A 27184-nucleotide genomic window follows, 5' to 3' on the forward strand; every position below is an offset into this window, starting at 1 on the left:
ATGACAGTTTTTTAAATCTAAAATGCATTACCTCAATTTCTCATCCACAACAGCATTCTTTGTCCTATTGGGCCAACACAGCTGTAGAAAAGACAGCAGAATCCAGACTCTTCATCATCAGATAACACAGTTTACTTACCTTCTGAGCTGTAGACCGTTGTGCACTGAGCTTGGTGTCTCGTCTGCTGATAAATTGGTGGGGCTTTGGGGCCAGAACAATTATGGCAGCAAAATTAACACCCGAGGACTAGTAGTCTGTCATCTTCAGTGAATACATGCTCAGAATTCATACATTTTGTGCATTATTGCTTCTTCCCCATTGACCATGCTGCTCATATTCCCCAATTAGTTTTATGGCATAAACAGGACAAGTTAATCATTGTAAATTGTGTAAGACTGTCCAATGACAGGGCTGGCTAGTGGAGCATGCAGCTAATGCATCTCGGTTTTTGCACTTTGGCCACGAGAGCGAGCCTTTTGTTTTTCAGACAGGGCAGTGGAATACGCGGCCATTCAGCCAGACTGAAAACCCACCTCGTTCTCTCCAGAATGAATTTGGCTCCTCTCCCACCCCCAGCACTCCCATCTCATGCAACGAAATCCATCTTATGACATTTACGGTTTTGCTTGGGTGTTGCCTGCACGCATTTATGATGCGTATCATGGTTCAAAGTCAGCGAAGTTAACTCGCATTTAAATAAGAAGATACTTTACTGAACCCCGTGGGGTATCTGTCGTCTGCATGTAACCCACACTAGCTGCTTGGGAGCAGTGGGCAGCCGCAGTGCGGTTCTGAGGCCAGTGCCTTGGTCAAGGGCATCGGCAGGAGTGTACCTAACCTCATGTGATTTAGTGATGATGCATATGGGCTACACTCACTGGTCTGGCACTGCTGCTCATATTAACCTGTTTACTTGTGTTCTCCTGCAGCGCAGGTCACTATGGATAAGAGCATCTGATAAATGACTGTAATGTGGAAAACCGTAGGGGGGAGGGAACACTCCAATCTCACCGCTTTTCAATCTAAGGGGAGTACTGAGAGAAAGTGCCCATGTGAGTGGGCCCATTTCAGTATCACAGGGGAGGAACTGCTGGCATGGTGGTGCTAATCTGCTAATTCTGGACAGGAGCGAGTCTGTGTTTACAGTGCGCAGCATTGAAATTGGCTTTGTAAGTGTCGCTGCCTCTCCACCACAGACCAAGCATTTGACACAAAATGGCGGACAGCCATCTGATGGAGCGACACACCGGCAGTGGCTGAGATTAGCGACCCCCCCCCCCCCCCCACTGTAAATCACACGGCGCTCCGCGCACGGACGACAGAAACCGAAGGCATTATCATAATAATGAAAAACCGTTTGGGATTCTTCCAAAAAGCCCATTTTAATCTCAGCCTCTGGCTCAAACGGCCACTTCCATCACCGATGCTCATCTGACCGGCTTCGCTGGCGAGACGCGGGGACACCCTTCAGAACGGGGGCCACGAAAAGGACGCGCGATTTACAGCCGGCCACTTCAACGTACTTACGCCAGCCCCAATTTCAGCTGCGCCCGCGCGCAAGCAAGCCGTCCCGGAATAAAGCGACGCGTTGTGACACACAGAGACGCACACCACAGAGAGCATACCAGTTTTAATCACATCGGTTTATTCGAGAAGCAGAAATTCCCATTAGCAATGTACAGCTCTGGATGCTACTGGAGTCTCCCACATCCAAGTCAGCGGTTAGCACTGGGCGCCATTTCTGTTCCTTTCCTCTTTTCTCTGTTGTTTTTACGCAGACAGAATTTGCAGTTTCAAGGATGGGGGGTGGGGGGCGGGGGGGGGCAATGGGCCAGAAAAGGGTTAAGGCTGGAAGCTGGTGTCGAGTTCGGCGGCCCCGCCCCCGTCCCCCCCCACCTCCGCACATGGAGTGAGGGGCGGCTTTGGCAACAAATGGCATCTGCCGGCCAACAGGACATGGACACGGGTGGGGGGGGGGGGGGCAGTATGTGGTGGGAAAGGAGGATCTGAAAAAGTCTGGCCAAAAAATAATAATAATAAATCACTAAAAGATGATTAAAATCATTTGGTGGATAATTTCCAGAAAAGAAAAAAAAAAAACAGCAGAAAACAGAAATGAACACACACACACACACACACACGAAAACAACCATCAAGCAATCAAACACACAGTCTTTACAAAGTGACATCCAGTTGTTTTTTTTCTCCTGCTGTCGGCGTCTCATTTCAAGCATTTTTGCCGACTACAACCCCCTCCTCACCCCTCCACACCCCCGCCCAACCTTTCAGAGACAGCTTTGGGCGGGCGGGCTGTGGTGTAAGGTGTCTCATGATCCGGTACATTTGGCTGACGAGGACTGGCTACCAGGACGGACTCGCCGGGTTCCAATTCCAGGAACTGCAAAACTTCAAAACGGCGGAATCCGAATTGAGAATCTGGATCAGAAGATTGCAGTGTGAACAGAAGTGAAGTGAGATAAATATGACATCAGACATCAGTTTGTGAAAAGGGAAGTGACCCCTATCCTGACATGGGGGGCGGGTAGTCCTTGGGAGGGGGGAGGGGGGGGGGAGCGGTTACCAGCCCCCTCACCTCCCGTCCTCCCTCCTGGCGCGCGTCTGCACCAGCTCGCAGGGCTGCACCCAGTTGTTGTCGTGCAGGCCGACCCGGCAGCCGGGCGTGTCCTTGTCGGTGCGGCGGCAGCACATCCAGTAGGAGCGTCCGTAAGGCAGGTCGTGGTGGTAAGGTTTGGGGTGCCAGCGGCACAGGGAGACGTCGCCGCGCGCGTACTGCCGCTTGCACTGCTTGCAGGGGTCGTCGCGGTACAGCGGGTCCTGGTTCCACTGCGAGTCGGTGGCGCGCACGCCGTACGTCTCGATCAGGGCCTTGAAGTCGTGGCAGGTGCACTTGAGGGCGGCGAGCGCGCGCGTGGGCAGGTAGCTGAAGATGTTCACCATGATGTGGTCGGGCAGCAGCAGCATGTACTGCCGCGGCTCCAGCAGCCGCTGGATCTGGAAGCGGATCTCCAGGAAGTCGTGCGAGACGTGGCGGTACAGGCGGCAGAGGGAGGGGTCGGCGCGCTCGTCCCCGGCCCCGCCGCCGCCCCCGCCGGTGCCGCCGGTCGGGGAGGCGGGCCGCTCGGTGGCGCCCCCCGCGGGGCCGTTGTTGTTGGCGCAGTCCAGCGAGTCCTCCTCGGGCCGCGGGGCCTGCAGGAAGAAGAGCTGGCCGGGGGGCGGGTCCTCGCCGGCGTCCGACATGGCGAAGCACACCGTCTCCTCCTGCACGTTCTCCGTGCTGTCCTTCCCGTAGAACACGCACTGGTCCACCGCGCCGGTCACCACCACCTCCACGTGGAAGCCCGTCACCCGCTCCCGCCCCGCCGCCTTCTTATCGGCCGCGCCCAGCTCCTGGGCGGGGTCCGAGCCGGGGGCGGAGCCTCCCGCGGGCCGCTCGGGCGCGCCCTCCCCTCGGGGGTCGGATTTGGGCGAGGACGCCAGCAGGAGGCCGGGGTCCCGCGACGAGGGGCTGACCAGCTGGTACAGGTCGCAGGTGATCTTCTCTTTGGCCCGCGCCCCCGCCTGGCCCCCCCCGCCCCCGCAGCTCATGAACATGCAGCTGGGCCGGCCGGCCGGCTCCGACTGGGCCCGGGGGTCCAGGCTGGACACGCGGAAGGCGATCCTCACCTCGCCCCGGGCGTGGCCGTCCCCCGGGCGCTCGCCCTCCCGGCCCGGCGGCCCGTCCCCCGCCCTCAGCAGCCCCGCCTCCAGCTGCTGCTGCTGCTGCTGCTCGAAGCGCGCCACCGTCTCCGCCACCCGCCGCAGCTCCTGCTGCTCCTGCTGCTCGGGGGCGCCGGGGGAGGGGGGCCGGGGGGGCGCCGGCGGCTCCGACAGGAACACCGCGGGGGCGGGGTCCGAGCCGGGGCCGCGCAGCTCGGTCTGGGGGGCCTGGCCGGCGGGGGGCGGGGCCTGGCCCACGATGCCCTGCAGGGCCATGGCTGTGCGCTGCTCCACCAGGGCCACCATCTCGGCCACGGACAGGAGGTCGGTCTCACCGGCGTCCTCGGGGGGGGCGGGGTCGCGGGCGCGGCCGGGCGGCTCATAGGAGGAGCAGCGGCGGCGGCGCTTGGCCTTGGTGCAGTCCGGCGCCCAGTTGCCCTTCACCTTCATGGCGCTGGGGCGGGGCAGCCCCGTCCCGCTGCACTGGTGCGCCACGAAGAAGGCGATCTTCTCCTTGGTGTTGCCCGGCTTGATGACGTACCAGGTGTCCAGCAGCACCCGCCCGTCCTCCACCTTGGCCCCGGGGGAGGAGGGGGGCGCGGGGTTGGCGGCGGCGGGGGCCGGCGGGTTGGCGGGCAGGGCGGGGTCGGGGGGCGTGTTCTCGGACCCGGCGTCCTCCTCCTGCTCCTCCTTGGCGTCGGACGGCGCGTCAGCCTTGCAGAGGGGGGCACCCGTCCCCCCCGCGCCCCCCGCCCCGCCGCGAGGCTTGTTCTGGGAGTAGGTGCCGAAGGGGCGGGGGCACCACAGCCGGATGTGGGAGAAGGTGTCCCGGTCCATCGCGGGGAGCGGCCGGGAGCCTGTCCTCTTTTAGGCGGGGCAGCCGCTGCGCCCCTCGCCGCTCATACTCGCTGCACAGGCCAGGGGGCGCCACCACAGGGCGGGGCGCATGTGATCTGAAACAGAGAGAGAGAAACCAACCATCAGCCCTGCAGACTCACTCAGACCCACCTCCTCCAGGTTAATGATTAGCACACGCTGTGTGCTGTGTATCTCTGCGCACTGTTGCGTCTAAGATCACTATCTCTGTGGAAAACCGAGCGGACGCATTCTGAATGAAGACGCTGATGGGCTTATCTCAGAGGGCAGCGAGAGCAAACACGGGGAGATCCTCCGTCTGAAGGTTTCGGCCCCGCCGACACTCCGAACGCCAGACGAGATCGGGAGACAAAGCCCTCGGGGAGGCAAAGTACACGCAGGGCGCTCGGGCCAGCCGAGGAGATACGTCTGTGACGGAGCCGAGGGGGGCAAAGGCCGCCGCCATGTGCCCCGTAAGCGTCCCGCGAGCGCCAGGCGCGCTCTTCTCCGTTCGGGTCGGGTTTCAGGGATGCGCCGCTCTCATTTTGGGAGAGTACCCCCCGGGAGCGGCCCGTTCGCGCCTCCGCTCGGACCGGCCCGCTAAACCCAGGCAAGCGCGGACAAGACGAGCGCCTCAAAGTCCAAACCCAATTACCAATCACTGGAGGTTACCGTAAGAGCCATTCTCCTGCTGGAGGTCTCCAATTAATTAAACCGCTCCATTTCAGCCCCCCCAAGCAGTCGATGGTGGAGAAACAGCGCGCCTAATGGATCCTGTGCACTTCAGGAGGAGAGGGCCGAACTGGAGCCAGCGCAGAACAGCGAAGCGAGCGTCTGCACGTGCGGTTTTAAGATGACGGGGGGTGCGGGGGCGGGGGGGATCGATACGTGACCGTCACAATCTCGGGGAGGCTAAAGCGGGCTACCCCGGCAGAGTGCCAATCCCTCTATCCTGCCAAAACCCAGGGGACGAGGAGGAGGGACGCGATGTTCGGGCCCGAGTGGCCAGCTGTTTGGACTTACAGACAGGCCGGTCTGTCGGCTTCTCCGCAGACAGAAACGGCTCTCTCTCCAAGCCAAGAGTAGTACGCTCGCTCATCGATCACCGCCCTGGGTGTAGATGGCTCCAAATCGGAGGAGAACACAATGTTCCAGTGCCAAGGGAGCCCATTCACGCGCGGGGCAGGGGGCGGGCGGTCCATACGGTTTGGACAGCCCGCTGAGTGGACAGGGGGTGCGAATGCCAGCACAGCGCGTTGTCCCAAAAGCGGGCGTGTGCGCGCTTGCATGCATGCCTGTCTGCTCACCCCCCAGGGGGGAATGCCAGTGTGGCTCCTGTGAGCCGTTTCCCCACAGAGCCCGGCCGGGTCCCTGCAGGCCTCGCTGATGTGCTGCTGAAGGAGTTTATAGCCACCGCCCGCCATGCGCCTCCCGCCAAGAGCCCCCCACCCGCTCTGCACATGAAACACTCACCCTCCCTCAGCTTCCATCCGTTAATCACTCCTCTCTCCCTCACTCCGCCGCTCTCTCTCGCTCTCTCTCTCACGCACTCCACCTCTCTCTCTCTCTCTCTCACTCACTCCACCTCTCTCTCTCTCTCTCTCCTCACTCCACCTCCTCTCTCTCTCCACCTCACTCCACCTCTCTCTCTCTCACTCACTCCACCTCTCTGTCTCTCTCCCCCTCACTCCTCTCTCTCTCTCTCACTCACTCCACCTCTCTGTCTCTCTCCCCCTCACTCCACCTCTCTCTCTCTCTCACTCACTCCACCTCTCTCTCTCTCTCACTCACTCCATCTCCCGTTGCATGAAAATATCAGGGGACGTTAGAGCGGCAGCCCCGCACAGGTGTGGCTGTGGCTCGCCCGGTTCCGAGCGCCCTGCGTTTGGGTCCAGCGGCCCTGGCCTGGGGGCAAAGAACACACCGGAAAGCGAGCAGGAGGACGGGTCGATCCGGGCGCGCGTCCGTTATCTACGCCCACCTGGGGCGGACGGGGCTTTGTGAGACGGCGGCGCAGACGATCGATGCCGCCGGACTGCGCCGCGGCCCTGGCTCCTCACCGCCAAAGAGTGAGAGCGTTGGTGTGACTGAGCGCTGCTCGTCAAATACAACCGACTACAGCAGCTGGCTAACCTGCTCACCGCCCATCACAATACCTAACCCGCTAACCACCCCAGCAGTCGCTAACGCGCGCTCTAGCCCACACCACAGCCCAGTAACGACTACAGCAGCAGCGCTAACCTGCGCTAACCACACCCACAGCCCAGTAACGACTACAGCAGCAGCGCTAACCTGCGCTAACCACACCCACAGCCCAGCAATAACCAGCCTAGCGGCTAAATGTGCCAAGCCTCTACACAAAGATAAGCGAGTGCTATCGTCACGATTGCAGACGAAATATCAGGACACAAACAATAGAATGTCTGGATGATCTGCGCTGTGCAAACAGCTGTGCTCTACCTACAGAACTGCTGAAATCCCACAATTACACAATGGGCAAAGTTCTGTGGTTATCACCATCAACAGCTCTATGGTTACGACCATGAACGTGGCTTTTCTCACGTTCTATGCCAGGAATGACGTGGAATACCTCGAAAACCCTGTTCTCAGTCACTTTCAGGGACTGACGTTGGTTAGGTTGTGAAAAATGATGAAACTGAAATGATTCCCGAAAGACTAAGCAAGAGAAATAAAGAAGGGGAAGAGAGAGGAAGTAAATAGTGAGAGCCATCATATAGAGAAATAGCATTGCCCCAGGAGTTTGGTTAAAACCCTTCGCCAAAAAACCCAAAACAACCTCACAGGAAGACAAAAAGTAAAGGTGAGAATTAATTCCCTCACAACTACCAAAGCTCCTGTGATAAGGCACTTTTTTTCTGATTTAAAACAATTCCTGCAAATCAATACTGGTTTAAGCTTTTTGCATAATCCAGCAAATCCCCTCCAACATAAAACTGTCACCAGGCCATTCCCGAGCCTCACTGGCGCCAACGCCTGGTGTACATCGGTAGTGCACCTGTGAAGAGTCTCCATCCCAGTGACCTCACCGAGCCACAGCAACAGAGCCAAATGTGTCATCGCCGCTCCGCTCGCGAGCAAGCACGCCCGGGACGCATTCCTGAATGGCAGCTCTCACGTCCTAATCGGGCTGGGAAAGCAGGCGACGGGCCTGCGGGACAGCCCTCCGGCTCGCTAACGGGGCCCCGAACGCGCCATCGCAGACCGGCCCCTCAGACCGATCGCTCGGGAGCGGCCGATTTCAGACCCGTCTCCTCCGGTGCAGGGGCCCGCTCCCCGCCTCCCCCTCTGTCTTTGAGGCTCTCAGACCGTGGGGGGGGGGGGGGTGTGATAAATTATCAGTGCCGCTGATCCTCCCCATCGCCGGGCTGGCGGAGACAATACGGCCGTCAGAGGACAGCAGGAAAGGCCCATTACTCCAGGGCTCCAGGAACAATGGCCCCCCCGCCACACTCACTCCACCCACCCGTGATTAAATAATCAAGAGGGCCCCTTCCCCACAAAGGAAAAAAATAAATGGTAAATTAGTGATGGAAGGAGCCTCGGCAGAGGGCCGGAGACGGTGGCGCTGCATTGACGTCTGGAGGTCAACCTTCGCACTCTGATAAATCTTGGCCCTTCAGCTGGGTTTCTCACTTAACCTCCTGACCCGTGAATGGCTTGTCAAACACAAACCTCAGCCCCACCCCCCATACACACACAAGTGAAATTAAAGTCCTTTCTTGGACCAATTACTCATAATTCACAGCTTAACTTTCATTTAGTACCTAGGAGCTCCGATTTGTCATGGTTACAGATCTTTGGTAAATACGGGCAAGCGATGCATGGATGCAAGTGTTCTGCAGAATCAAAACGACCTTAACAGGAAATTCAGTCATGGTGTTTCAAAATGCTCAAGACTGCATTCAAACAGACTGATCACTCAACAACTGGGCTTAGTCAGTGAACAGCTGCTGTGATATCAGAAAGCTGAAAGATTTTTGGCCTTTCAATCTTCCAGTTCAGAGTAGCATCGAGCTAAAAATCTATCCAACAAGTTGGGCTCACGCAGAGTGAATCTGAGAAAGTAACGCTGTGTCTGACCGACGTTTATAACTGTCATAACTAAATCTAGATATGCTTTGCGTTCAGTCACACACCTGATAACGCTGCATGCAATAAAAATGGATACGAAGTTTGCTTCTTATACATGCACAGACATTAATTAACAGATAAAATAGGGAATCGTGTCTCCCGATATTGTATGCATCCTATCTAGACTAGTAGCGAGGTAAATAACGTTAGTTAGACCTACACCTTCGGTATTGGGAAATGACATACATAGCTACCACTCTAGTGGGTCTTACCCAGCCTATATGGACACTTCGTGAAAAGCTTTGTCAATTTGGAGCTCGAATGTCTCTGCACACCGTATCACGAAAAGTGGCCATATCATGAAGATAACATAAGGTTCCACTGCTTTCAGTAAGCCAGAAAACTCGCGCTGTAACAACACAACCAAACGCATCAAGACTGTTTTTACGCTACCATGAGTAGTTCAATACCTAGTAAAGCTGCTAAGTGGTGGTACAAATAAAACATATTTTAGAGTTACCTATCGCTAAGCAAATTATTACGATAACCAACTTGGTTAAGTAAATTTAACGTTAAGTATTCGGAGAGAAGCAGGTTAACAGTTAGCTACAAATACATGCTGAATTTGATATGTTATAGTTAGTTAGCTAGATAGTTGTATATGTGCGCTAGGTACCTAGTTAACACTGAAAATTAATCATAAATAATAGCTAGCAAAGCTCACCCGCTAATATTTCGATTCAACCGAAGCGTCAGCTGTAGTCTAGTCTACTCTAGACAGCCATTCCTTCCCTAGCTTGTTGGCTATTTGACGCAACCATGTTAGGTAGCTAGCTTACTTGGTGTTGTCGCATCTTTCAATCTTAAATAATGCTTAACAATGTTTTTATTAAAACGTGTTATTGATAACATTCACACTGGCGATTGTCTTAGGCTCGATAACACTGTAACGTAAACGTTATAACAATGACTATCTTAAAACAGCAAGGTGGCACAGAGCAAAGTTAGCTAACATGTAGCTAACTAGTTGTTCCAGTTATCGTCAGCTAGCAAGCAAACAAATTGTTTTGTTTTTTTGACAAACTATCGTTGACGTTAACAGTATCGCTGAAAGTTCGTTCCCGTTTCCCACATCTGCAGATTAGACAGCTTTGTAGCAAATTTAGCGACCGTAAATACGATAAATTTTATTCTTTCCACTCGATTTTAATTTTAGATATCTTCTAACATTTAATTGGCTAGGCACATACAGTAAGTTAGTCTATACGCCAACGCGGATGTATGAGAATGTTGCTAACATTAGCTAGCTAGACCTCATCACTTATTAGTTTAACTTAGACTACTGCTACAATAAACACATTGACTGTTATCATTACTTAATTCGCCTCCTTCAAATTAATCGCACAATGTTGAGTGCTCACTAATAAGCCCACTGTAAAATGCAAAATAGTGTTCATTAGCTAACGTTACCAGCCAAATCCAACAACTTGCTAGCGCTAGCGGTATGCCGTCCAGTGGTGAACCCTCGCTGTTTATCGATTTTGATCAAACATGTACAAGTAAAATATGCAAACACTTTGATTGATCTTACCTCCGAAATACAGATTACTCTCTATTTCTTTTGTTCTGCGTCCCGAGGTCTCCAGGGGTCTCAATTAATCCAGTGCCGCGGGTCTTCGGCCTGTTTTTCCCTCAACACAACAAACTAGCTATCCAGCTACAGAACGAGGAAGAGGACCGATAGAAATGTCAGGCGAGGTAGCGAGCGGTAGCTAACGTTACCTCCTTTCGGTTTACTCAAGCAGCGTCACCTAGCTAGCTGCTGTAAATTATGGCCCCTGTGTGAATATCGGACATTAATTAATCCCCTGTAATCTAACTATGTCTGTATGCTTAATGTAGCCAGCTAAACTGATTCGAATGACAGGGTACCGCTTCACCTACGTAAACGAAACAGGCCAAATGCTAGTCTGCTAGCTGGCTCTGCGAATAACCAAAATAATCGGCCAGAGCAGAGCAGTGAAGGGGAAGGCCATCTTGTTGACAGGCAGCTGCACAGGGCCAACATCCAATAGCAATGCAGAGTCTATGGCGTGCCCATATATGGAGCTCACACTGACTCCCCCCTCTTTTGCCGCCCACCAGTTTGCGGGTACTGGAGTTTGCAAATTGCAGAAGTGCGCTGTTGCGCTGAAAACTGATCGAGTCATTGCACTGGACAGTGGAAAGCCAGCCACCCGTAGGTGTTTGCACTTTGATTTCGTGGATTATTCATACACACCGGTGTAATTTGTGCCAATTAAGCAATTTCATTTTAAAATTGAGCTTCCAGAGCTAACAATATGATTCGCTGCAAACCCAAATTATTAACAAAACTATTGAAATGCAATCAGCACTCGCGGAGGCACAAATACAGACACCAGAGAAACTGTAGATCTGACAAGCAGATACAGCTCTATGACAACGGAAGCTCGTTTCAAAGACAAGATTGAAACTAATTTTTTTTTTGCCATAGTTGTGCCATTGAACAGCTCATGCACCTTTTTACTTTACTCATTGGGATGGCAGGTATGCCCCATACCTATACAGCACCGAGAGTTTGGCACTTTTCAGGGTTCCCCACAGAAATATTATAACAGTCTGTGCCGATGCCCTTTACCTTATAATCACTTACAAAATGAAACATCATATAAACCCTTTACTCCTTCACGTTTCGACGAAATTAACTTGTACTTAACCTTTGGGAATACTAACTCTGAAATGTTGCAGTCCATCTTCATAATAATAATAATTACTGAAGACACAATTAAAACATTACAGTCCACTGGCAGTCAAATCTATTATCTATGTATTAATTTATCAAATCCACTGTAAAAAATATTAAATTAAAAATGTATTTGGGTTCAAAAACTGTCTTCAACAAGAGCACTCTAAAAGCACTTTCTAAAAAATAATGCAAGTGACAGTGAAAATGTCAACAACATGGTTATGATGTTAAACCAAAATATCTAATCAGTCAGTACCAATGATCTGTTTACATAAATATGAATGGGTCTATCAAAAAAAATATTTGGGCAGAAAAAAACAGCATTGCCTATAATAAAGAATTGACTTGCATTTCAAGTAAATGCCTGTGACTATTCAGAAGAATAAGACAAAGAAATTACACAGCACTGTCCATGATCACAAGGCACTTTACAATGATTTTCCCCCCATTCCAGCACTTTTGGTAATTTGTATTTGTCCTAATATTGTAGCTAGTTCTTCTCCCTAGTATGGCTTGGCATAAGTTAGGTCAGAATAGTGTTCTCTGTGTGAACTGAATTGTGTTCTTGGCTAGAAATAACTGTATGAAATGAGTATCGTGCCTCATTGAACCTGTGTTTTGTAGTTTTCCATGACCGTGAAATGTACTTTTGTATGTCGCTTTGGATAAAAGCGACTGCTAAATAAATGCAGTGTAATGTAATGTACAGTGGGGTGCACCACCAATTTGCACCCTACAGGGCGATGCATGGCAGCATTTTGCACCCAAAGGCTTCTGTGTCTGCAGCCTCCTGCATGTTTGCATGCCTGGCTCCTGGGCCAGCGGAGCTCACCAGCTGATCCCCTATTTCATGGAGGCGTGGATGCACTGACCTCTGCATGCCTGCAAGAGCACAAGCAAGTCTATATACAGAAACTGGCAGGGGTGACCCAAGCACATAATATTTTTTGTGTGCTGTCCAAAGAAAAACAGCAGGCTAAGCCAGAGAGATGTTGTAGTTACAATGTTGCTATTGCTCGGCTCAGTCTAGACGTCATCTGTATTCAGTGACAGGACATCACATGGCAATTTTCCTCCTTACAGCAACACCATGCAATGACCTTTAAACTTAACACCTTCCACTGTAAGAGGTCTAGTCACTCACTTTTTACAATGAACACTGTTCTTTTCTGATTGCTACTCCTGCTGTTTGGGTGTTGTTTAAAACCTATATTTTATCCAGTCTGTGATTGACAGGCTAATTTACATCCACAGAACTGTCAGTTTTGTCATCTGTCATATTGCTGAATGGCATAACGTCCTAAACAGTAGTGAATCAGCCTGCTGTCATAAGCGATCCTTGATATTGAAATGATTATTTAGCTATTTATCTATTACTCCAAGATAATAGCTATTACTTTCTATTAGGCTACTTGTGTTGTTTGCTTATAGAAATTTGTAGCATGTTGAAAATAATTCAACAACGGAACACTTTACAAACATTTCACAATAAACGCGTTAGTAGCCTATTTTTGTCTTCCAATTGGCACGAAACAGATTTAAGTTTTTCAGTTCAGCGTTATAGCAAGTGTTTACATTTTGCAATTTGATGGCGTCAGTTGGGCGATTAAAATGGGTTCATTTTAAGTGTCTAATCGTGTTTACAACCCAGTCAGTGCGTGTAAGTGATACATATGTTTCTTTTCTTTGTCCCTACAAAACATATAAATTGACCACATGCTGCAAGAGTCATACGGCACGCGTACTGGGCAATTGAAACATAAAACAAGAAAGTGCAGTTAAAGATGAATCAACAAGGTAATGTCCTTGGCCACAACGGTCTCTTCGACATGTGGCACGATTACATGAACCTTGCGCCTTTGCTGGCGCGATTGTGCATCCAGAGCGGTCCAGCACAATACGACGGACTTGAGCTTCTCGAGCCAGCAGAGCAGAAACCCCAGCAGCAGCACGTGTTCGACGCGAGCCCAACTGTCACTTCAACAAGCCCAAGCACCATCAGCACCATTTCAGACTCTTCCAGCAGCATCACTGGTGTCTGTTGTGGGTTCTGCAAGCAAAACGGCGAGACTGCCGAAATCTATCGCTCCCATCGACTGAAGGCGAAGGACGGCAAGGTAATTTGTCCCATTCTGAGGAACTACATTTGCCCGATCTGTGAGGCCACCGGAGACCGCGCTCACACCCGCCGGTACTGTCCACAGCGCAGCTTGTTTTAAGGACTGCCCAGGGACCGAATTGCTCCCAAAGTAATGTAAATAGTACTTTTCCACTGTGTTTCTTTGTTTGTTTGTTTGTTTTTGTTTTTTTGAAAAACAAAGGACAGTGCCAATGTTTATAAAGAATATTGCTTGCAACTTGTTCCAGCCGTTGCTATGTCCGTTTTAATAAATATATTTTTCTACTGTGAATCGGGTGCTATGCATATTTTTTGTTCGCTTACTCAGCCCTGTGGTATTTTACAACAGGCTGAAATTACTTTAAATATAAATGAACAATGTTTAACTATCCATTAGTTAGTAGCCTGATCATTGTTCGTTGTCTAGACAATGACTTTTGGTGATTATGATGTTTATGAAGTTTTAAGCAAATTTGAGCATGCAATTTAATCAACTAGCTTGTAGTTCGAAAGTTATCCACGTTCTTGAGTTTGCAGCCGCAATAGGTGCATGTGAAACCTCCTCCTTTTGCTAATTCTAAGCTTTATTTGACAGTAATCTATTGTTTGTTAGACACTATTACAGACGTTACGCTGACAGTTTTTGTTTATAGACATTTAGTGTCACAAGGACAAATAAATGCTAGTAGGCTATGTGCACATACTGTATTTTTACAAAATCTACAAACATAAGCATACCCTATACAAAAATTAAGGAGGGATATTGGTATTTTCAGAACTGATACATCTAAAATGTGACTTGCTTATCGTCTTGGCTTACAAACTTGAAGACGTGCACACATAAAAATAAAATTATTGCGTATCACAGCTTCCCCGCAATTCAGCTTAGATAACTGGATAAAGTCATAATGAATGAGGTGAACACATTCGTCCTTAAGTGTCGTCCGCTTAACATCTATTCTGATACTTGAAGAAAATGCCGAAATCTCAGGAATTTATGATGGCCTTTAACTGTAGCCTAACGGTGTTCATCAAATAACACGTGCAGTTTGAGATATTAGAACCTGCTACTCGTTTTCTTTTACTATTGGCTTCTGCTGTGTCGGGGGACACACCTTTTCCATCCTTATTGGTTGAGTTGGACATGTTAAAACCATGACAACCGATTAAAAAAAGTATAGTCCTGCACTAGTATTGGAATATTTTTATGCCAGTCAAAACAGGTGGCTGCATCGCCCGCCTTTTTGTTAGTGTTTTGCAATCCTGTTGGAGGAGCCTCACGTTCGTCATAATTTTTTTTTCGTTTCCGTGTCCGGCAGTAGTTGCGAAACAGCACTGACAAGGAGTTGTGTGGAGACCAGCGAAGGGCACAGGGAAACGCTAGTACAATAATAAGACAATATTGTTGCCTGCAATAGTTTTTTCCCCCAAAGTAAGTGATTGTTTGTAAATATTACATTTTGGAATATTTGTTTTTCTGGCAGAAAGGTGCTTGCTACTCACAGATATTTTCATCCAAAGGAAACATTGTTCTCTAGCTACGATTCAAGTAACGTCAAATGTCTCAACAGAGCGAACTTTAAAACATCTTAAACTTCATTTGTTACTGAAATGCATGTCTGATACATGACTGATATTCCTGTGTGCACCCGCGTAAATGTGAATTGACTTAGCGTAGTGTTTTAAATAAACTAGCTACATGCAGTTTAAATCCAGTAAATGAATTGTAGCAGACAACTTATCATTGACACGGACAACCCTATGGCTTTGTTTGCGATCATGCAATTTGATGCATAATCTACTAGATTTACACCCTATAGGTCGTCAGGTCATATACAGAGGTCCGCAACCCTGGTCCCAGAGAGCCGCAGCTGTCTGCAGATTTATATTTTGACCTTAAAAATCCGCTACCAGTTTAAAGAGACGAAGCAAGTAGTTGGATACCTGTCAAATCGACTATTTTATTTTATCAATGAAGCGCTGAACAATAACAAAAACCAATAAGTGCATACCGAAGGTCGTTGAAACAACTACAAAACACAGGTCTGGTAAGGTACAATACTCATTATGTAACATGCAGTCCAGTTCACACAGTAAACATAGGCCAGGTCAGAAAGTTATGGCAAGCAAACTAGGAAGCATGACGACGAGCTAAACCACCAAGATAACGATGCCAGAGCGATCCTAGATTGGGAGTGTCCTGCAGAGTAGTGATAGTTAGTCCTGGTACAGTCTGAAGAGACGTGTCTTCAGACCACGGCGGAAGATGAGCAATGACCGAGTGGTTCGTAGAAAACTGGGGAGTTCATTCCACCAATGGGGAGCTAGGATGAAGAAGCTCCGTGGTAGGGACGAGCGAGAACTATTCACCCGGTTTGCTGGGAGTGCAAATCAACCTGCAACAGCAGAGTGGAGTCGTCGTGCTGGCGTGTAGGGTTTAAGTGGTAGTAGCAACTCTCTCCAAGAGAATATTTATTTAGTGTGTGTGTGTGGCCGTACCTTGACAATGGCCGATGACAGTTGGTTCTAAGCTCCGTGCTGTGTTTGTGACTGTGTTTGTGCAGTGATGCTGTCAGAGGTGCTTCAGGTCCTGCGCGGGGCAGGGCGGGTGGGCGCGGCCTTCGCCGCCACACAGGGGGAGCAGCTGAGGCTCATGGCCTGTAACTCCACCCTTGGGGCAGGGATCAAGGTGGTACAGGAGGCCGTGGAGAGTGTGGTCGGCATGGCGATGGGGAGCACTGGGGTAGGTGGGCACCGTCTACCCCAGCACAGCTCTGACAGTATCCACTGTGATCCTTCATTCATGTTTATCTCCAACCTGGAACCGCACTGACTGGTTAATCACTTAAATCCTGGGGTTCCTGTTCAGACCTCATATGCAGTGACTACATATCCATCCATCCATTGTCTAACCCACTTATTCCTGGTCAGTGTCGTGGGGCAGCTTGAGCCCTTCCCAGCATGCATTGCGCACCAGACAGGAATACAGTCTGGACAGGTTGCCAGGTCATCACGGGGCACATACCACCATTCACTCACGCATTTCTATATAATATTGTAATAATATTTCATAGATTTAAAATGATATAATATTGCAAAATATAAAACCTTTTCCTTTTAAATATGACCTTTGGGGTGGGGGGTCCCTGGATCAGAACAGGTTTGAAATCCCCTGATTTAAGCCGGACCCAGAACCTCAAGGGTCCCAATAGCTCAGTTTTGCATGACACTTGACTGGTATTATGCACATTATTTCTATATGGTGTGGCATATTGACAGAAATGTTTGTGGTATCAAAGGAAAAAATTCTCTACATTTTGTTAAATGTATATGTTGTAACTTGTATTGTCGTTGCTCTCCTTAAATGAGATGTATAAGTTATGTTACATACATTATTACTGCACTCTGAGAACTGACTTGACTTTCTGTGAAAAATATGCACGGCATTATGGTGTGAACTTGCTTCTGCAGCCTCAGAATTGGTTGATTATTTCTTCCTTGGATCCAAAACTGCTGTGTTCCTACTAGTTACATTTTAATTACATTATTTGAGGTATTGAGAGAAATAGCCTACATGTGGCACTGAGATTCCAGTGTATTTCTGTAACTTTAAAATTTAAGTGATTCTCCCCTGGATCCAAAACTGTTGGTGACCAAGCAGTTACGTTTTTTTTTTATTACCCTTAAATGGTGTGGCATAAATTAATACTTACTCTGTGATGTATTATAATCAATGTTTGCATTATTAAGACTGAAACCTTATGGCCTAAACACCCCCCCCCACCTGCAGACTCCTAAGCCAGTGGACTTCCCTGATAGTGAGGGATGGGAGGAGATGGAGCAGGACGAGGCCGCCAAGTGGGCCATGGGCTCCGAGATGCCCCCTGAGTTTACCGGGCAGGAGATGCCGGGGCCCCAGGAGGGCGTGCGGGACCAAGAGGCGCCCAGCGAGCCGCTGTCCCACGGGGCCGCTGGGTGGGAGGTCCCTGGGGGCCCGGGTGGTCCGGGGGGTTTGGGGGGGCCGGGGGGCCAGAGCAGCAGGTTCCTGCACTACTCCTCCGCTCTGCGTGGAGCCCGGTTTCTCCACGACTCCGCGGTGGGCAGGCTGACCGCAGAGGACATTAAGAAGGCCAGAGACGCCAAACAGGCGCCCGACAGAGTGGTTCTCGCCCGACCAATCAGACAGAAGGTGAGTGCGTGACAACACAACGTAAAGCTAACAGCTTCACTTTTTTTTCTTCTTATTTTCTTCCTTCTTACAAAAATGGTGAAGTAATTGCATGTTCTTTAACCATGGTGTATGTGATTGTGATTGTGTGTGATTGTGATTGTATGTAACAGCTAACCCTAATTTCACAGATTGTTGCAGTTGTGATGCGGTTTTGTGGTCTAGGGGTTTAAACTCCAAATAAGCACACTGCAATTGACTCGCATTGTCTGATCTAGTATATGCAATATATTGCTTTCATAAAATGAGGGAGGTCTTACAGTGCCCCCCCCTCTTTTGTTTGTGCCCCCCAGCTGAGCGACCGTGCGAGAGAAAGGAAGGTTCCTGCCACTCGCATCAGCCGGCTCGTTAATTTTGGGGGTATGTGGTTCTCCCCAAAGCTCCCTTCTGCAGTCCTACGACTGATCCAGAGTCAGAATGGCCTGTCATCATCTTAACTGGCATCAAGGAGGGAAAAATACGAAAACGATCACGACTCTGTGCTTGGCAGTGTAACCGATCGGTGTCTCGAGGTTCCGAGAAATTCACCAATCAGACACGAGGCAGAAATGTGTAACGCGAAATGCAAATGGTCTCTGGGCTCGTTTCTGGGATGTCCACCTTGGTATGGATTTCATCATTTGTCTCTCAGCTGTGCCAGCATTATATTAATTATAGGTTGATGGCTTTCAGAACTTGGAAGCCTAAATGTCCCTATTCAAGTGTTTAGGTCACATCCCTGAAGCCCTAACCTAGGGTTCTTCCTGGGGGCCAGAATAAAAATAAAAAAAGGTTCATATGGACCAAGTGTATTTCCATGATCTGTTTATAAAACAACGAATGAATAAAATGTAGGGTAAACAAATCACTGGTGGGTGTGCTGACACTTTGCAAACACTGATCTGGTCATAGTTGCAGTATCAGATACAGTATGAATAGTTCTTCTCCATTAACGAAGGGGTGTGACTGCAGGTAGTGCAGGCCCTATTTGACCTTCTGGCCTCTAGTTGAATAACCCTGCCCTAAAAGATTGTTGACGTATTGCAAAGGGCTTTCTTGGCTCCTGTGTATGGTTGTACCTTGGTAAACTGTGCTGTACTGTGCTGTGCTGAAAGCTTACCTGAACTGTGCTGTGCTGTGCTTACCTGTGCTGAAAGCTTACCTGTGCTGTCTCTCTCCCGCAGGTCTGGCTGTTGGGCTGGGACTTGGAGCCATTGCAGAGGTGGCTAAGCAGTCCTTTACAGGCAAACGTGGAGGTACCTTAGACAGCTGGGTGGGGGTAGTCCAATAATAATAATAATAATAATAATAATAATAATAATAATAATAATAATGTTTATTTCCAAACACTTTTCTTGCTGATCACACAAAGTGGTTTCCAAACAAATAAAGTACCTACATTATTAAAAGAAACAATGAAACTGTCATAAACGAACAAAAATACTGGTGATTATATGAGAAATAAAAGACAAGTACACAGATAAAAACTGGCTACTGCGGTTCGAAGCAAAATAAAATAAAAAAATATTTAGATGAGATTTAAGCCAACACACAGAATTTTAGGTTCTAATGTACTCTGGGAGACTGTTCCATAGTGTAGGAGCACTGATAGCAAATGCATTGTCTCCTGCAATTTTTAGTCTTGCACAGGGAACAATGAGGAGGTCTTTTGAGAAGGATCTCAGGGAGTGTGCTGGGGTGTATGTATTTATGTATATCTATAAGGTTGGAATGTAGGGTGTAGGCTTGTAGGGTGTTTGCCCCAAACTTATCTTCGATTACTCCACAATCTCCAATTATATGATTAATTTATCAGCTAGGGTTTGCAGCCATCCACAGCCTATGAGATCAAAATTAGAGAAACACTCCTTGCACATCATGCAATGCTTGCAGATGTGTTCTACAAGCATGATCACTAACCAAGAGTTTCTGGGAAATTGAGTTTTATTTAAGCCAGGGAAATAATCGCCTCTTTTAAACTAATTGTAAAATCATTCTCAGGTGATTTTATCATATCAGGTTAGGCTCACGTATGCATAGAAGCTGAAGCCCGTTTTCTGCTGTCTCTCAGATACGCGTGCCCTTCTGGACTCCCCTCTCCTGTCGGAAGCCAACGCCGAGAGGATCGTCCAGACCTTGTGCAAGGTGCGGGGTGCTGCGCTCAAAATCGGCCAGATGCTGAGCATACAAGGTACGCAAGCAATAGGACAGCTTTGATGAACTGACTGACTTCCTGGTAATTCTTTCCAGAATCCTGGAATTGGCCTGAAGTAATCCACCAATCGTGAATGATGTTGTTCTATTGATTATTACCGACACACTCTGTGATTGGCTTCTCTCTATTTTTCTATGAGTAAGGCGATGTCACCGCTGTCTTTATTGATGTTCTGTTATACTTCCTTTTGGCCGAAGACTTAGCCTCACTGAATCTGTCCCAGAACAGGAGACTCCATACTGAGACAGCAAATCCCTTTGTTGAGTCAGCAGTACAAACTGCCCTGCTTACAAATCCTGTTTCATGGTCCATGATGTGATTGTCTGTAACTCATGTTGACTTGTCAATGCGTTTTTACAATTCTGCTGACATTGGCTATGTGGCACACACTGCAGTTTTGGTAAATTTTGATCATTTGCCATTATACAATACACTTTATAAGTGTATTATATATATTATTTATTTCATAGGATGTAATGATATGATTTAAATATCAAAGGATTGTGAACAGTCAGTGTGCTTGGCTGAAAATACAAAAAAAAAACCCATCAGTAGAATATATTTTTTATTTGATTTAACCTCTTTGCCAGATAACAGCTTCATCAGCCCCCAGCTGCAGAAGATCTTTGAGCGGGTCAGACAGAGTGCTGACTTCATGCCCACCTGGCAGATGAATGTAAGCATGTGTGCGAGTGTGTGCAAGTGTGTGCAAGTGTATGCACGTGTGAGTGTGTGTACACCCTGGTGTGTTGCTTTATGCCAGGGGCAGGCATTTTTATATTTCAGTGTTTATTTAAATATATGCATGATTCTTATGTATTTCAGCTGATGCTTTACTTTCCTAACAGAGCATTGAAGTCAAATATCATTCCTGCTTAGTATTGCCCTACATGTATTTAAGTCTATTTACTGATTTTGCTGGAAAAATAAAATAAGTCTACCATTCCATAGATATTTTCTGACCGTTATATTTATTTGAATCCTTACACAATTTCTATTTCTCCAGTTCTTGGCAGCCTAATATTCAAAGCCATAATATTCATTTTAGCGGGCCTTGAAATTAATAACTGCATGAACTGTGTGTGTATGTGTGCGTGCGTTCATGTGGGTGTCTGTGTGTGTGTGTGTGTGTGTGTGTGTGTGTGTGTGTGTGTGTGCATGTGTGTGTGTCTGTGTGTGTGTGTGTGTGTGCATGTGCGTATGTGTGTGTTGTAGAAAGTTCTAGAGCAGGAGCTGGGTCCAGACTGGAGGGACAAGCTGGCCTTCTTCGAGGAGAAGCCCTTTGCGGCTGCATCGATCGGCCAGGTGCACCATGCCGTGCTTCACAATGGGAAGGAGGTGGCCATGAAGATCCAGGTGAGAGCGGGAGGGGAAAAGCCACTGCGAGAGAGAGAGAGTTAGTCTCTCGCTGTAACTGTCATTCCCTCACATCCTCCACTTTGTTTTTCATGGATTTGTGCTGGAGATTTTTACCATGTAGAGAGATATTTAACCCGGAAATTAACACAACTTGATTATTACGGATTGAATGTTATACACATAAGGGATATCGGATTGCGACTCTTACTCTGTCCTAGCAGCGCTGTCTCCTAGCAACTCTGTGTCCCGGAAACCTGTGTCCCAGTAACCCTGGGTGCTAGCTTGTCTGTGTCCCAGTGCATTTTTGTCCCAGTAACCCTGTGGGCTTTTTTTTGTTTGTTGATGACTGCAGTACCCAGGGGTTGCTGAGAGCATCCGCAGTGACATCAACAACCTGATGTCCGTGCTGAAGATGAGCCTGGTGCTCCCGGAAGGTGAGGCCCTGTCCTTCCCAACATGGCGGGGCGTGTCAGCGCTGGTGACTTTCGCTGTGCTGGGGGTTCTCATTTCGGCCTGTTTTAGGCTGAGCCGTTCACTGTGGCACTCACGCGTGACAATATGTTTATTGTTTTACACAATGATGGTTTGTTTCTATTGTGTTGCCGTTTTTTTCTCCATATCTCTGCTGCTTTTAATCTCGTCATATAATACGAATTAATCTTTAAGTCAGAAGTCTTAACTCTTAGAAGTCAGCTAAATTAGTAAATGATCTCATTTGCAGTAAGCTGTGAAAACCAGTATTTGTTTTTTTTTTGTTCAGGCTTGTTTGCGGACAGTAGTCTAGAGGTCCTTCAGAGAGAGCTTGCCTGGGAGTGCGACTACAAGAGAGAGGCAGAATGTGCCAAGCGGTTCAGGTAGGCTTATTCTGTTTGTTCCTTATTTAGTGTAAAAATGATCCTTCCATTAATATTATTTCTTAGTATTTCTCATTAGACTGCTGGTTCTTATCATTTGAGGTGCTCAAAATTATTAGTTACCTGAAAATTTGGACAGCTAAACAGACAGCTAAAGGGAAAATAAATATGCGTTATCAAGGAGGAGTCACTTAATGGTGGGAGAAAATAAAGAGTGAGATTTTGTGCATTAAATTTAAGCGGCGTTTATTTAGTTAACCACGTCCTTGGCCATGGATTGACATTCGGTTTTGACATTTGAGAATTGATATTTCCCTCGGATTCGCCTGACAATATTACCTAAGTCACTGTTCCTCATGAAACATCAGCAAGTGCAGCAGTCTTAGTCACTGGAGCTCCTGTCAAAACGTCACTGAGATCTCTAGTTCCAGCCATGGTGGCCCAGCATTATTACACACATCCACGAGCATGCTGGGATGCTAATGGCTGAATTAACCCAGGAAGCACACCTGTGTGGAAGCACCTGCTCTCAGTACACCACGCATCCCTCATGCACTCAGGTGTTACCTACGCACCTGACCGCCTACAAGGCCTAGTAAAGGAGAACTGATAAAGGGCTGTAATCGTAAGCAGTAGCTTATATTAATCTGTGCTGTTGGACGTGAAGAGTGCTGCCCTGCGGACCGGAGCGCGCTGAGCGGCGTTAGCGCTCGTCATCTCCGCGTTCGCGGCCCGCGCTGTCGACGAGGGGTGAGGTCGCGCTGAGCATTGCGCCCGCTTTTAGGACCCTGCTGGAGGGGGACCCCTTCTTCGAGGTGCCCGAGGTGGTGGACGACCTGACGAGCACCCGGGTCCTGACCATGGAGCTGGTGTCCGGGGTGCCGCTGGACGGCTGCGTGGAGCTGGACCAGGAGACCCGGAACCAGGTGAGCTCACCCCTCCCCCCTCGTTCTGGAGGCCCAGGACTGCATGTGCACCTTTAGAACCTGGAGGCGCTGGGCTGTGTAGATCTGACACGGCCGCGAAGCATGATTAGTCTGGCTGCACACGCTCATATGCACTCGTGCACACACCAGCACACACACCTGTACACATGCACACACATGCAGACACATATACACACACACACACACACAGTGTGTTACGGGAAGGGCAGATCTTGCTCCGCCTGTTTCATGGACGAGTTTTGGTAGCGGCTGCGTCAGCTACAGAACGTGACATCACTGTGCTCTGAAGTGCTCTTCCCTGTGGAACACTGAGTGCGTCACCAGCCAGGATTCCCGCTTAGTATGTGCTCACAGCTACATCACTTGCAGTCTGACCCGGCCACCAATTCCTGGAGCTCTTAACGCCAAAGTGTGTCTGAAGAATCAGTAACGCGAACGTATCCCGGAATTCCCACTACTTCACAACTCCCCTGGGCGTCTTCATGATTTATACAGGGGTTTAGTGAATCAAGAAACAAGAAACAAGCATGACCTGTTTGCACAGCTGAAATTCTCTGTGTGGCTTCTTTTTAAGGTGATAAACCGTAGTAGAACGATAAAGCCCGCGCCCATATTGAGACCGCACAGCGGTTGAAACCTGATGGATTTATTTGTGTCCCTGAGAGCAGAGCCTCTAACCAATCAGTGCGCCTGAAATATTGCCTGTGTCCCAAATTAAAGGGCAGCGCCTGCTGCTTATAAACACCCTGGTTTCCATTCTACCACGGCAACAGTAACTAGGCAACCCTTTTAAAAGGGAGTACATTTGGGACATGCTCAGAAGTCAGGTCAACCTTTTAATTGAGTGTAGCTGATAATTCAGTCCGGCATTTCACACAGAACAGATATACGCACTTTAATTTGATCTTTATACCTTATATTTCTTGGTTTGATGCGTTTATGATCCGCCAAACGATCCTTCTGATTCATGTAACTGACCATATAATTACCGCCTGAATGACTCACCCTGAACCCGACCAGGGCTTCACGTAATCCGCTGCGTGTCGGATACCAGCAGTCCAGCAGATGGCAGTGCCGCCTCCTAGACTGCACCGTGAGGTGATCGGTCTGGTTGGCCAGCTGCTGTTTTGCCAGTGAAGGTGTCAGTTGTGAACTGATTGATTCCCCCATTGCAGATCAGCCACAACATTCTCCAGCTGTGTCTGAGAGAGCTGTTCGAGTTCCGCTTCATGCAGACAGACCCCAACTGGGCCAACTTCTTCTACAACGCCGAGCGGAACAAGGTGTGTGTGGGGCTGTGTTGTATCCCTGAATAAGACTGTAAGGCATGTTGATGTGTCCCATTGTTAAATGAAATGTCTAATATAGAATATATTTTTATGCATGACTGATGCATGGTGTACCGTTGTGTTAATGTGTGTGTGTGTGTGTTGCATGTGCTGTCCTTGTATGGACATTGCATTTGTGGCATCTGACAGCTTTTTTATGGAACCTTTCAGAGCTCTTCTTGTGCTTCAGCTGTTAACTGACAGCTTAGGTTATTTTAAGTTGACTTAGTTGTTCATTATACTGAACATCAGATAGCGAAAATACGTTTCCCATTTTTTTGCTTGATTGCATAATTGAGGATTCTTTGGTCAGTCGCCTGCTTACGTGGATATTCGCAGTGTGCCTCAGATTAAGCAGTAGCAGAGACGGAACTTTAAGTTCAGAGCTGACCGTCTGGTTAGTACCTGAATGATATGCTCAGAACTCCAGTATGACCCTCTGCATGTGTGTCTCCAGGTGATTCTCCTGGACTTTGGAGCCTGCCGAGATTACCCAGTGGAGTTCACCGACCACTACGTAGAGGTGCGCATCCCTGTGATCTTTGAATGCTTGGAGTCGCTTCACAGGTTTATCGGAACGTTGCTCGCATTAAGAAGTAATTATGCCTGCCCCCTCCGAATCTTTGATCGGCCAGTCGGGTAACACGCCCAAGCTGCCGGGACGGAGGGTGCAGCCCGTTGGGTTTGTTGTCTCTGTGTCCCGTGGTGACGCATCGCTGCCCTCCTTGTTTCCAGGTCGTGTACGCTGCCTCTGTAGGAGACCGGGAGACTGTGCTGCAGAAATCCACAGACCTCAAATTCCTCACTGGATTTGAAACCAAAGTGAGATATTCCCCGCCTGCTCTTTCCCTTGTGCATGAAAGTCTCTGATTACCATGACGTTGTTGAGTATGAAGGAATCAGCATTTGTGTTAATGGTACTAAGCCACTTCTCTCTATCCCTTTCCACTCTACCTGGCCTTATGCGACTCTTTCTCTGGCCTTTCTTTCCCTCGTCTTTTGATCTCTCCATCTTTCCTGTCCCTGCTCTTCTGTCCGTCTTCTTCCTGGCTCCCTCGGACCCGTGCTCCCTCCATTCCTCCGCCGCTCCCTCCCCAGGCGTTCCAGGAGGCCCACGTGGAGGCGGTGATGATCCTGGGGGAGGCCTTCGCCTCCCCGGACCCCTTCGACTTCGGGACCCAGAGCACCACCCGGCGGATCCAGGACCTGGTCCCGGTGATGCTGCGGCACCGGCTGACCCCCCCGCCCGAGGAGAGCTACTCCCTGCACCGCAAGATGGCCGGCTCCTTCCTCATCTGCTCCAAGCTGGGCGCCCGCATCGCCTGTCGCGACATGTTCCGGGACATCTACCACGCCTACAACGACAGGCGCCTGCAGAGAGCGGCCTAGATGCATGGGGGGGGGGGGGAGCAGGGTTTGGGAGGGGGTGCGGGGGAGCCTGGATGGGGAAAGGAATATGTTTTTTTTAATTTAATGTCCCAGGCTGCTGTTGTAATTATTGTGCAACATAATGAGGAAGACGAGTTGGGGACAGTGACGAAGAAGCCTTGAAGGTCGGGACGACGTGCTACAGCCAGGACTTTAAAGGGACCGGGGCACCTGGCCCCTCTCATTCGCTACACTCCTGGTTCTCTCTGCCTTTCCCTCTTTCTCTCTCCTGCTCTCATCCTCTTTCTCTGACGGTGCCATTGGAGACCACACTTTGTAGCCTTCCGGCTCAGCGAACTGCCACTGCCATGGAAACAAGACTTGATCAGCCGATATCGCCATAGCGGTGAACATGGTCTGAGATACGGTATTTCACTGACCAGTGCAGGACTGGTGTCCGTCTCAGTCTACGGCACTAAAAAGGTGAAATGGTCATCAAATAAAAGTGTCAAATGCAGTAAAAAGTACTTTTTACCAGGTTGTATTTCTGCATTTTTTTCAGGTGACACGTAATAAGACTTGGCACTTGTGCAATATTTCTATACCTCTATAGCCATAAGAGGTTGGGATCTGTAAAAAGGCAGTACTGTATTATGAGGGTTTATCAGAGTGAAAGAGTGAAAATTAAATTTTCCTTGGTAAAAGGTGTTTACAGGATTGTTTTGATGGACCCATTTTGGCAAGCGGCTTTTTTTTTTTGCATGATCTTCCCTTTGAGTCTGTGCAATGCTGTGCGTTCCATTTCACTATCTTGCCAGGCACCATTCTATTGGATGTGTAAATGGAATGTTCTGTGTGCTTTAGATCCATGCAGTAAGATGGGTGCCCAATTGTTAGGGTCCCTCTTGCTGCTAAATAAACTTGACCAGCGGAAGAAAAGGTGTCCATAGTGATGAGATTATGTTACATGTTTGTTTAGCAGGTGCCTGTTTCCAGGGCAACCCACTAGGAGCAACATTTTCAGGACGTATGCAGTAGGAACACTTCATGTAGAATGACTGGCAGGAGTTATGTTAACAACAGCAACCTCATTTGTGACCCCTTACCCTCAGCCCTCATGTCCTGCACACTAACTATAAATTGAATAGCTACGTAGGTAACTGCGGTTCTACGAATGACAGTCAGCACGCCACGGTATGGGTCAGCCTTGTTGAGAGGGTGAGTTGTCTAGGAGACGGTATGGCAAATTAACTCCCCCCACTACCGGCGGCCATGTTGTCACCTGCTATAAATACGGCTGCCTGTCCGCCCGCGCATTCTCTCTTTACAGACTGAAGGCTGGAGAGATCCCCCAA

At 48.9% G+C, this 27184-nt stretch overlaps 2 protein-coding genes across 2 annotated transcripts; one reads left to right on the forward strand and one right to left on the reverse strand.

Moving 5' to 3' along the window:
• Nucleotides 1-1625: 1625 nt before the first annotated feature.
• Nucleotides 1626-10729, reverse strand: fbxo46 (F-box protein 46). The gene is made up of 2 exons (XM_064303764.1): nt 10257-10729; nt 1626-4671 (listed from the first exon to the last, which is right to left on the reverse strand). The coding sequence occupies exon 2, from the start codon at nt 4553-4555 to the stop codon at nt 2591-2593; it is 1965 nt and encodes a 654-aa protein (XP_064159834.1). The 5' UTR covers nt 4556-4671; nt 10257-10729; the 3' UTR covers nt 1626-2590.
• A 4096-nt stretch (nt 10730-14825) lies between these two features.
• On the forward strand, nt 14826-26768 carry coq8b (coenzyme Q8B). The gene is made up of 15 exons (XM_064303766.1): nt 14826-14983; nt 16116-16294; nt 17342-17740; nt 18073-18139; nt 18943-19014; nt 19830-19949; nt 20564-20649; nt 21189-21329; nt 21685-21766; nt 22093-22186; nt 22971-23112; nt 24309-24416; nt 24919-24984; nt 25197-25283; nt 25560-26768. Coding segments are annotated over exons 1-15 (1935 nt in total). The 5' UTR covers nt 14826-14982; the 3' UTR covers nt 25851-26768.
• The last annotated feature ends 416 nt before the right edge of the window (nt 26769-27184 follow it).

Source organism: Anguilla rostrata, chromosome 12 (genome assembly GCF_018555375.3).
Source record: "Anguilla rostrata isolate EN2019 chromosome 12, ASM1855537v3, whole genome shotgun sequence".
NCBI classification, from domain to species: domain Eukaryota; kingdom Metazoa; phylum Chordata; class Actinopteri; order Anguilliformes; family Anguillidae; genus Anguilla; species Anguilla rostrata.

What these genes read in the sequence shown, in the direction of transcription:
- fbxo46 (XM_064303764.1), bottom strand. Translation starts at nt 4,555, where the DNA reads ATGGACCGGGACACCTTCTCCCACATCCGGCTGTGGTGCCCCCGCCCC.
- coq8b (XM_064303766.1), top strand. An exon ending in CTTTACAGGCAAACGTGGAG is followed by an intron (nt 19,015 to 19,829) that starts GTACCTTAGACA and finishes GCTGTCTCTCAG; the next exon opens with ATACGCGTGCCCTTCTGGAC. An exon ending in GAATGTGCCAAGCGGTTCAG is followed by an intron (nt 22,187 to 22,970) that starts GTAGGCTTATTC and finishes GCCCGCTTTTAG; the next exon opens with GACCCTGCTGGAGGGGGACC.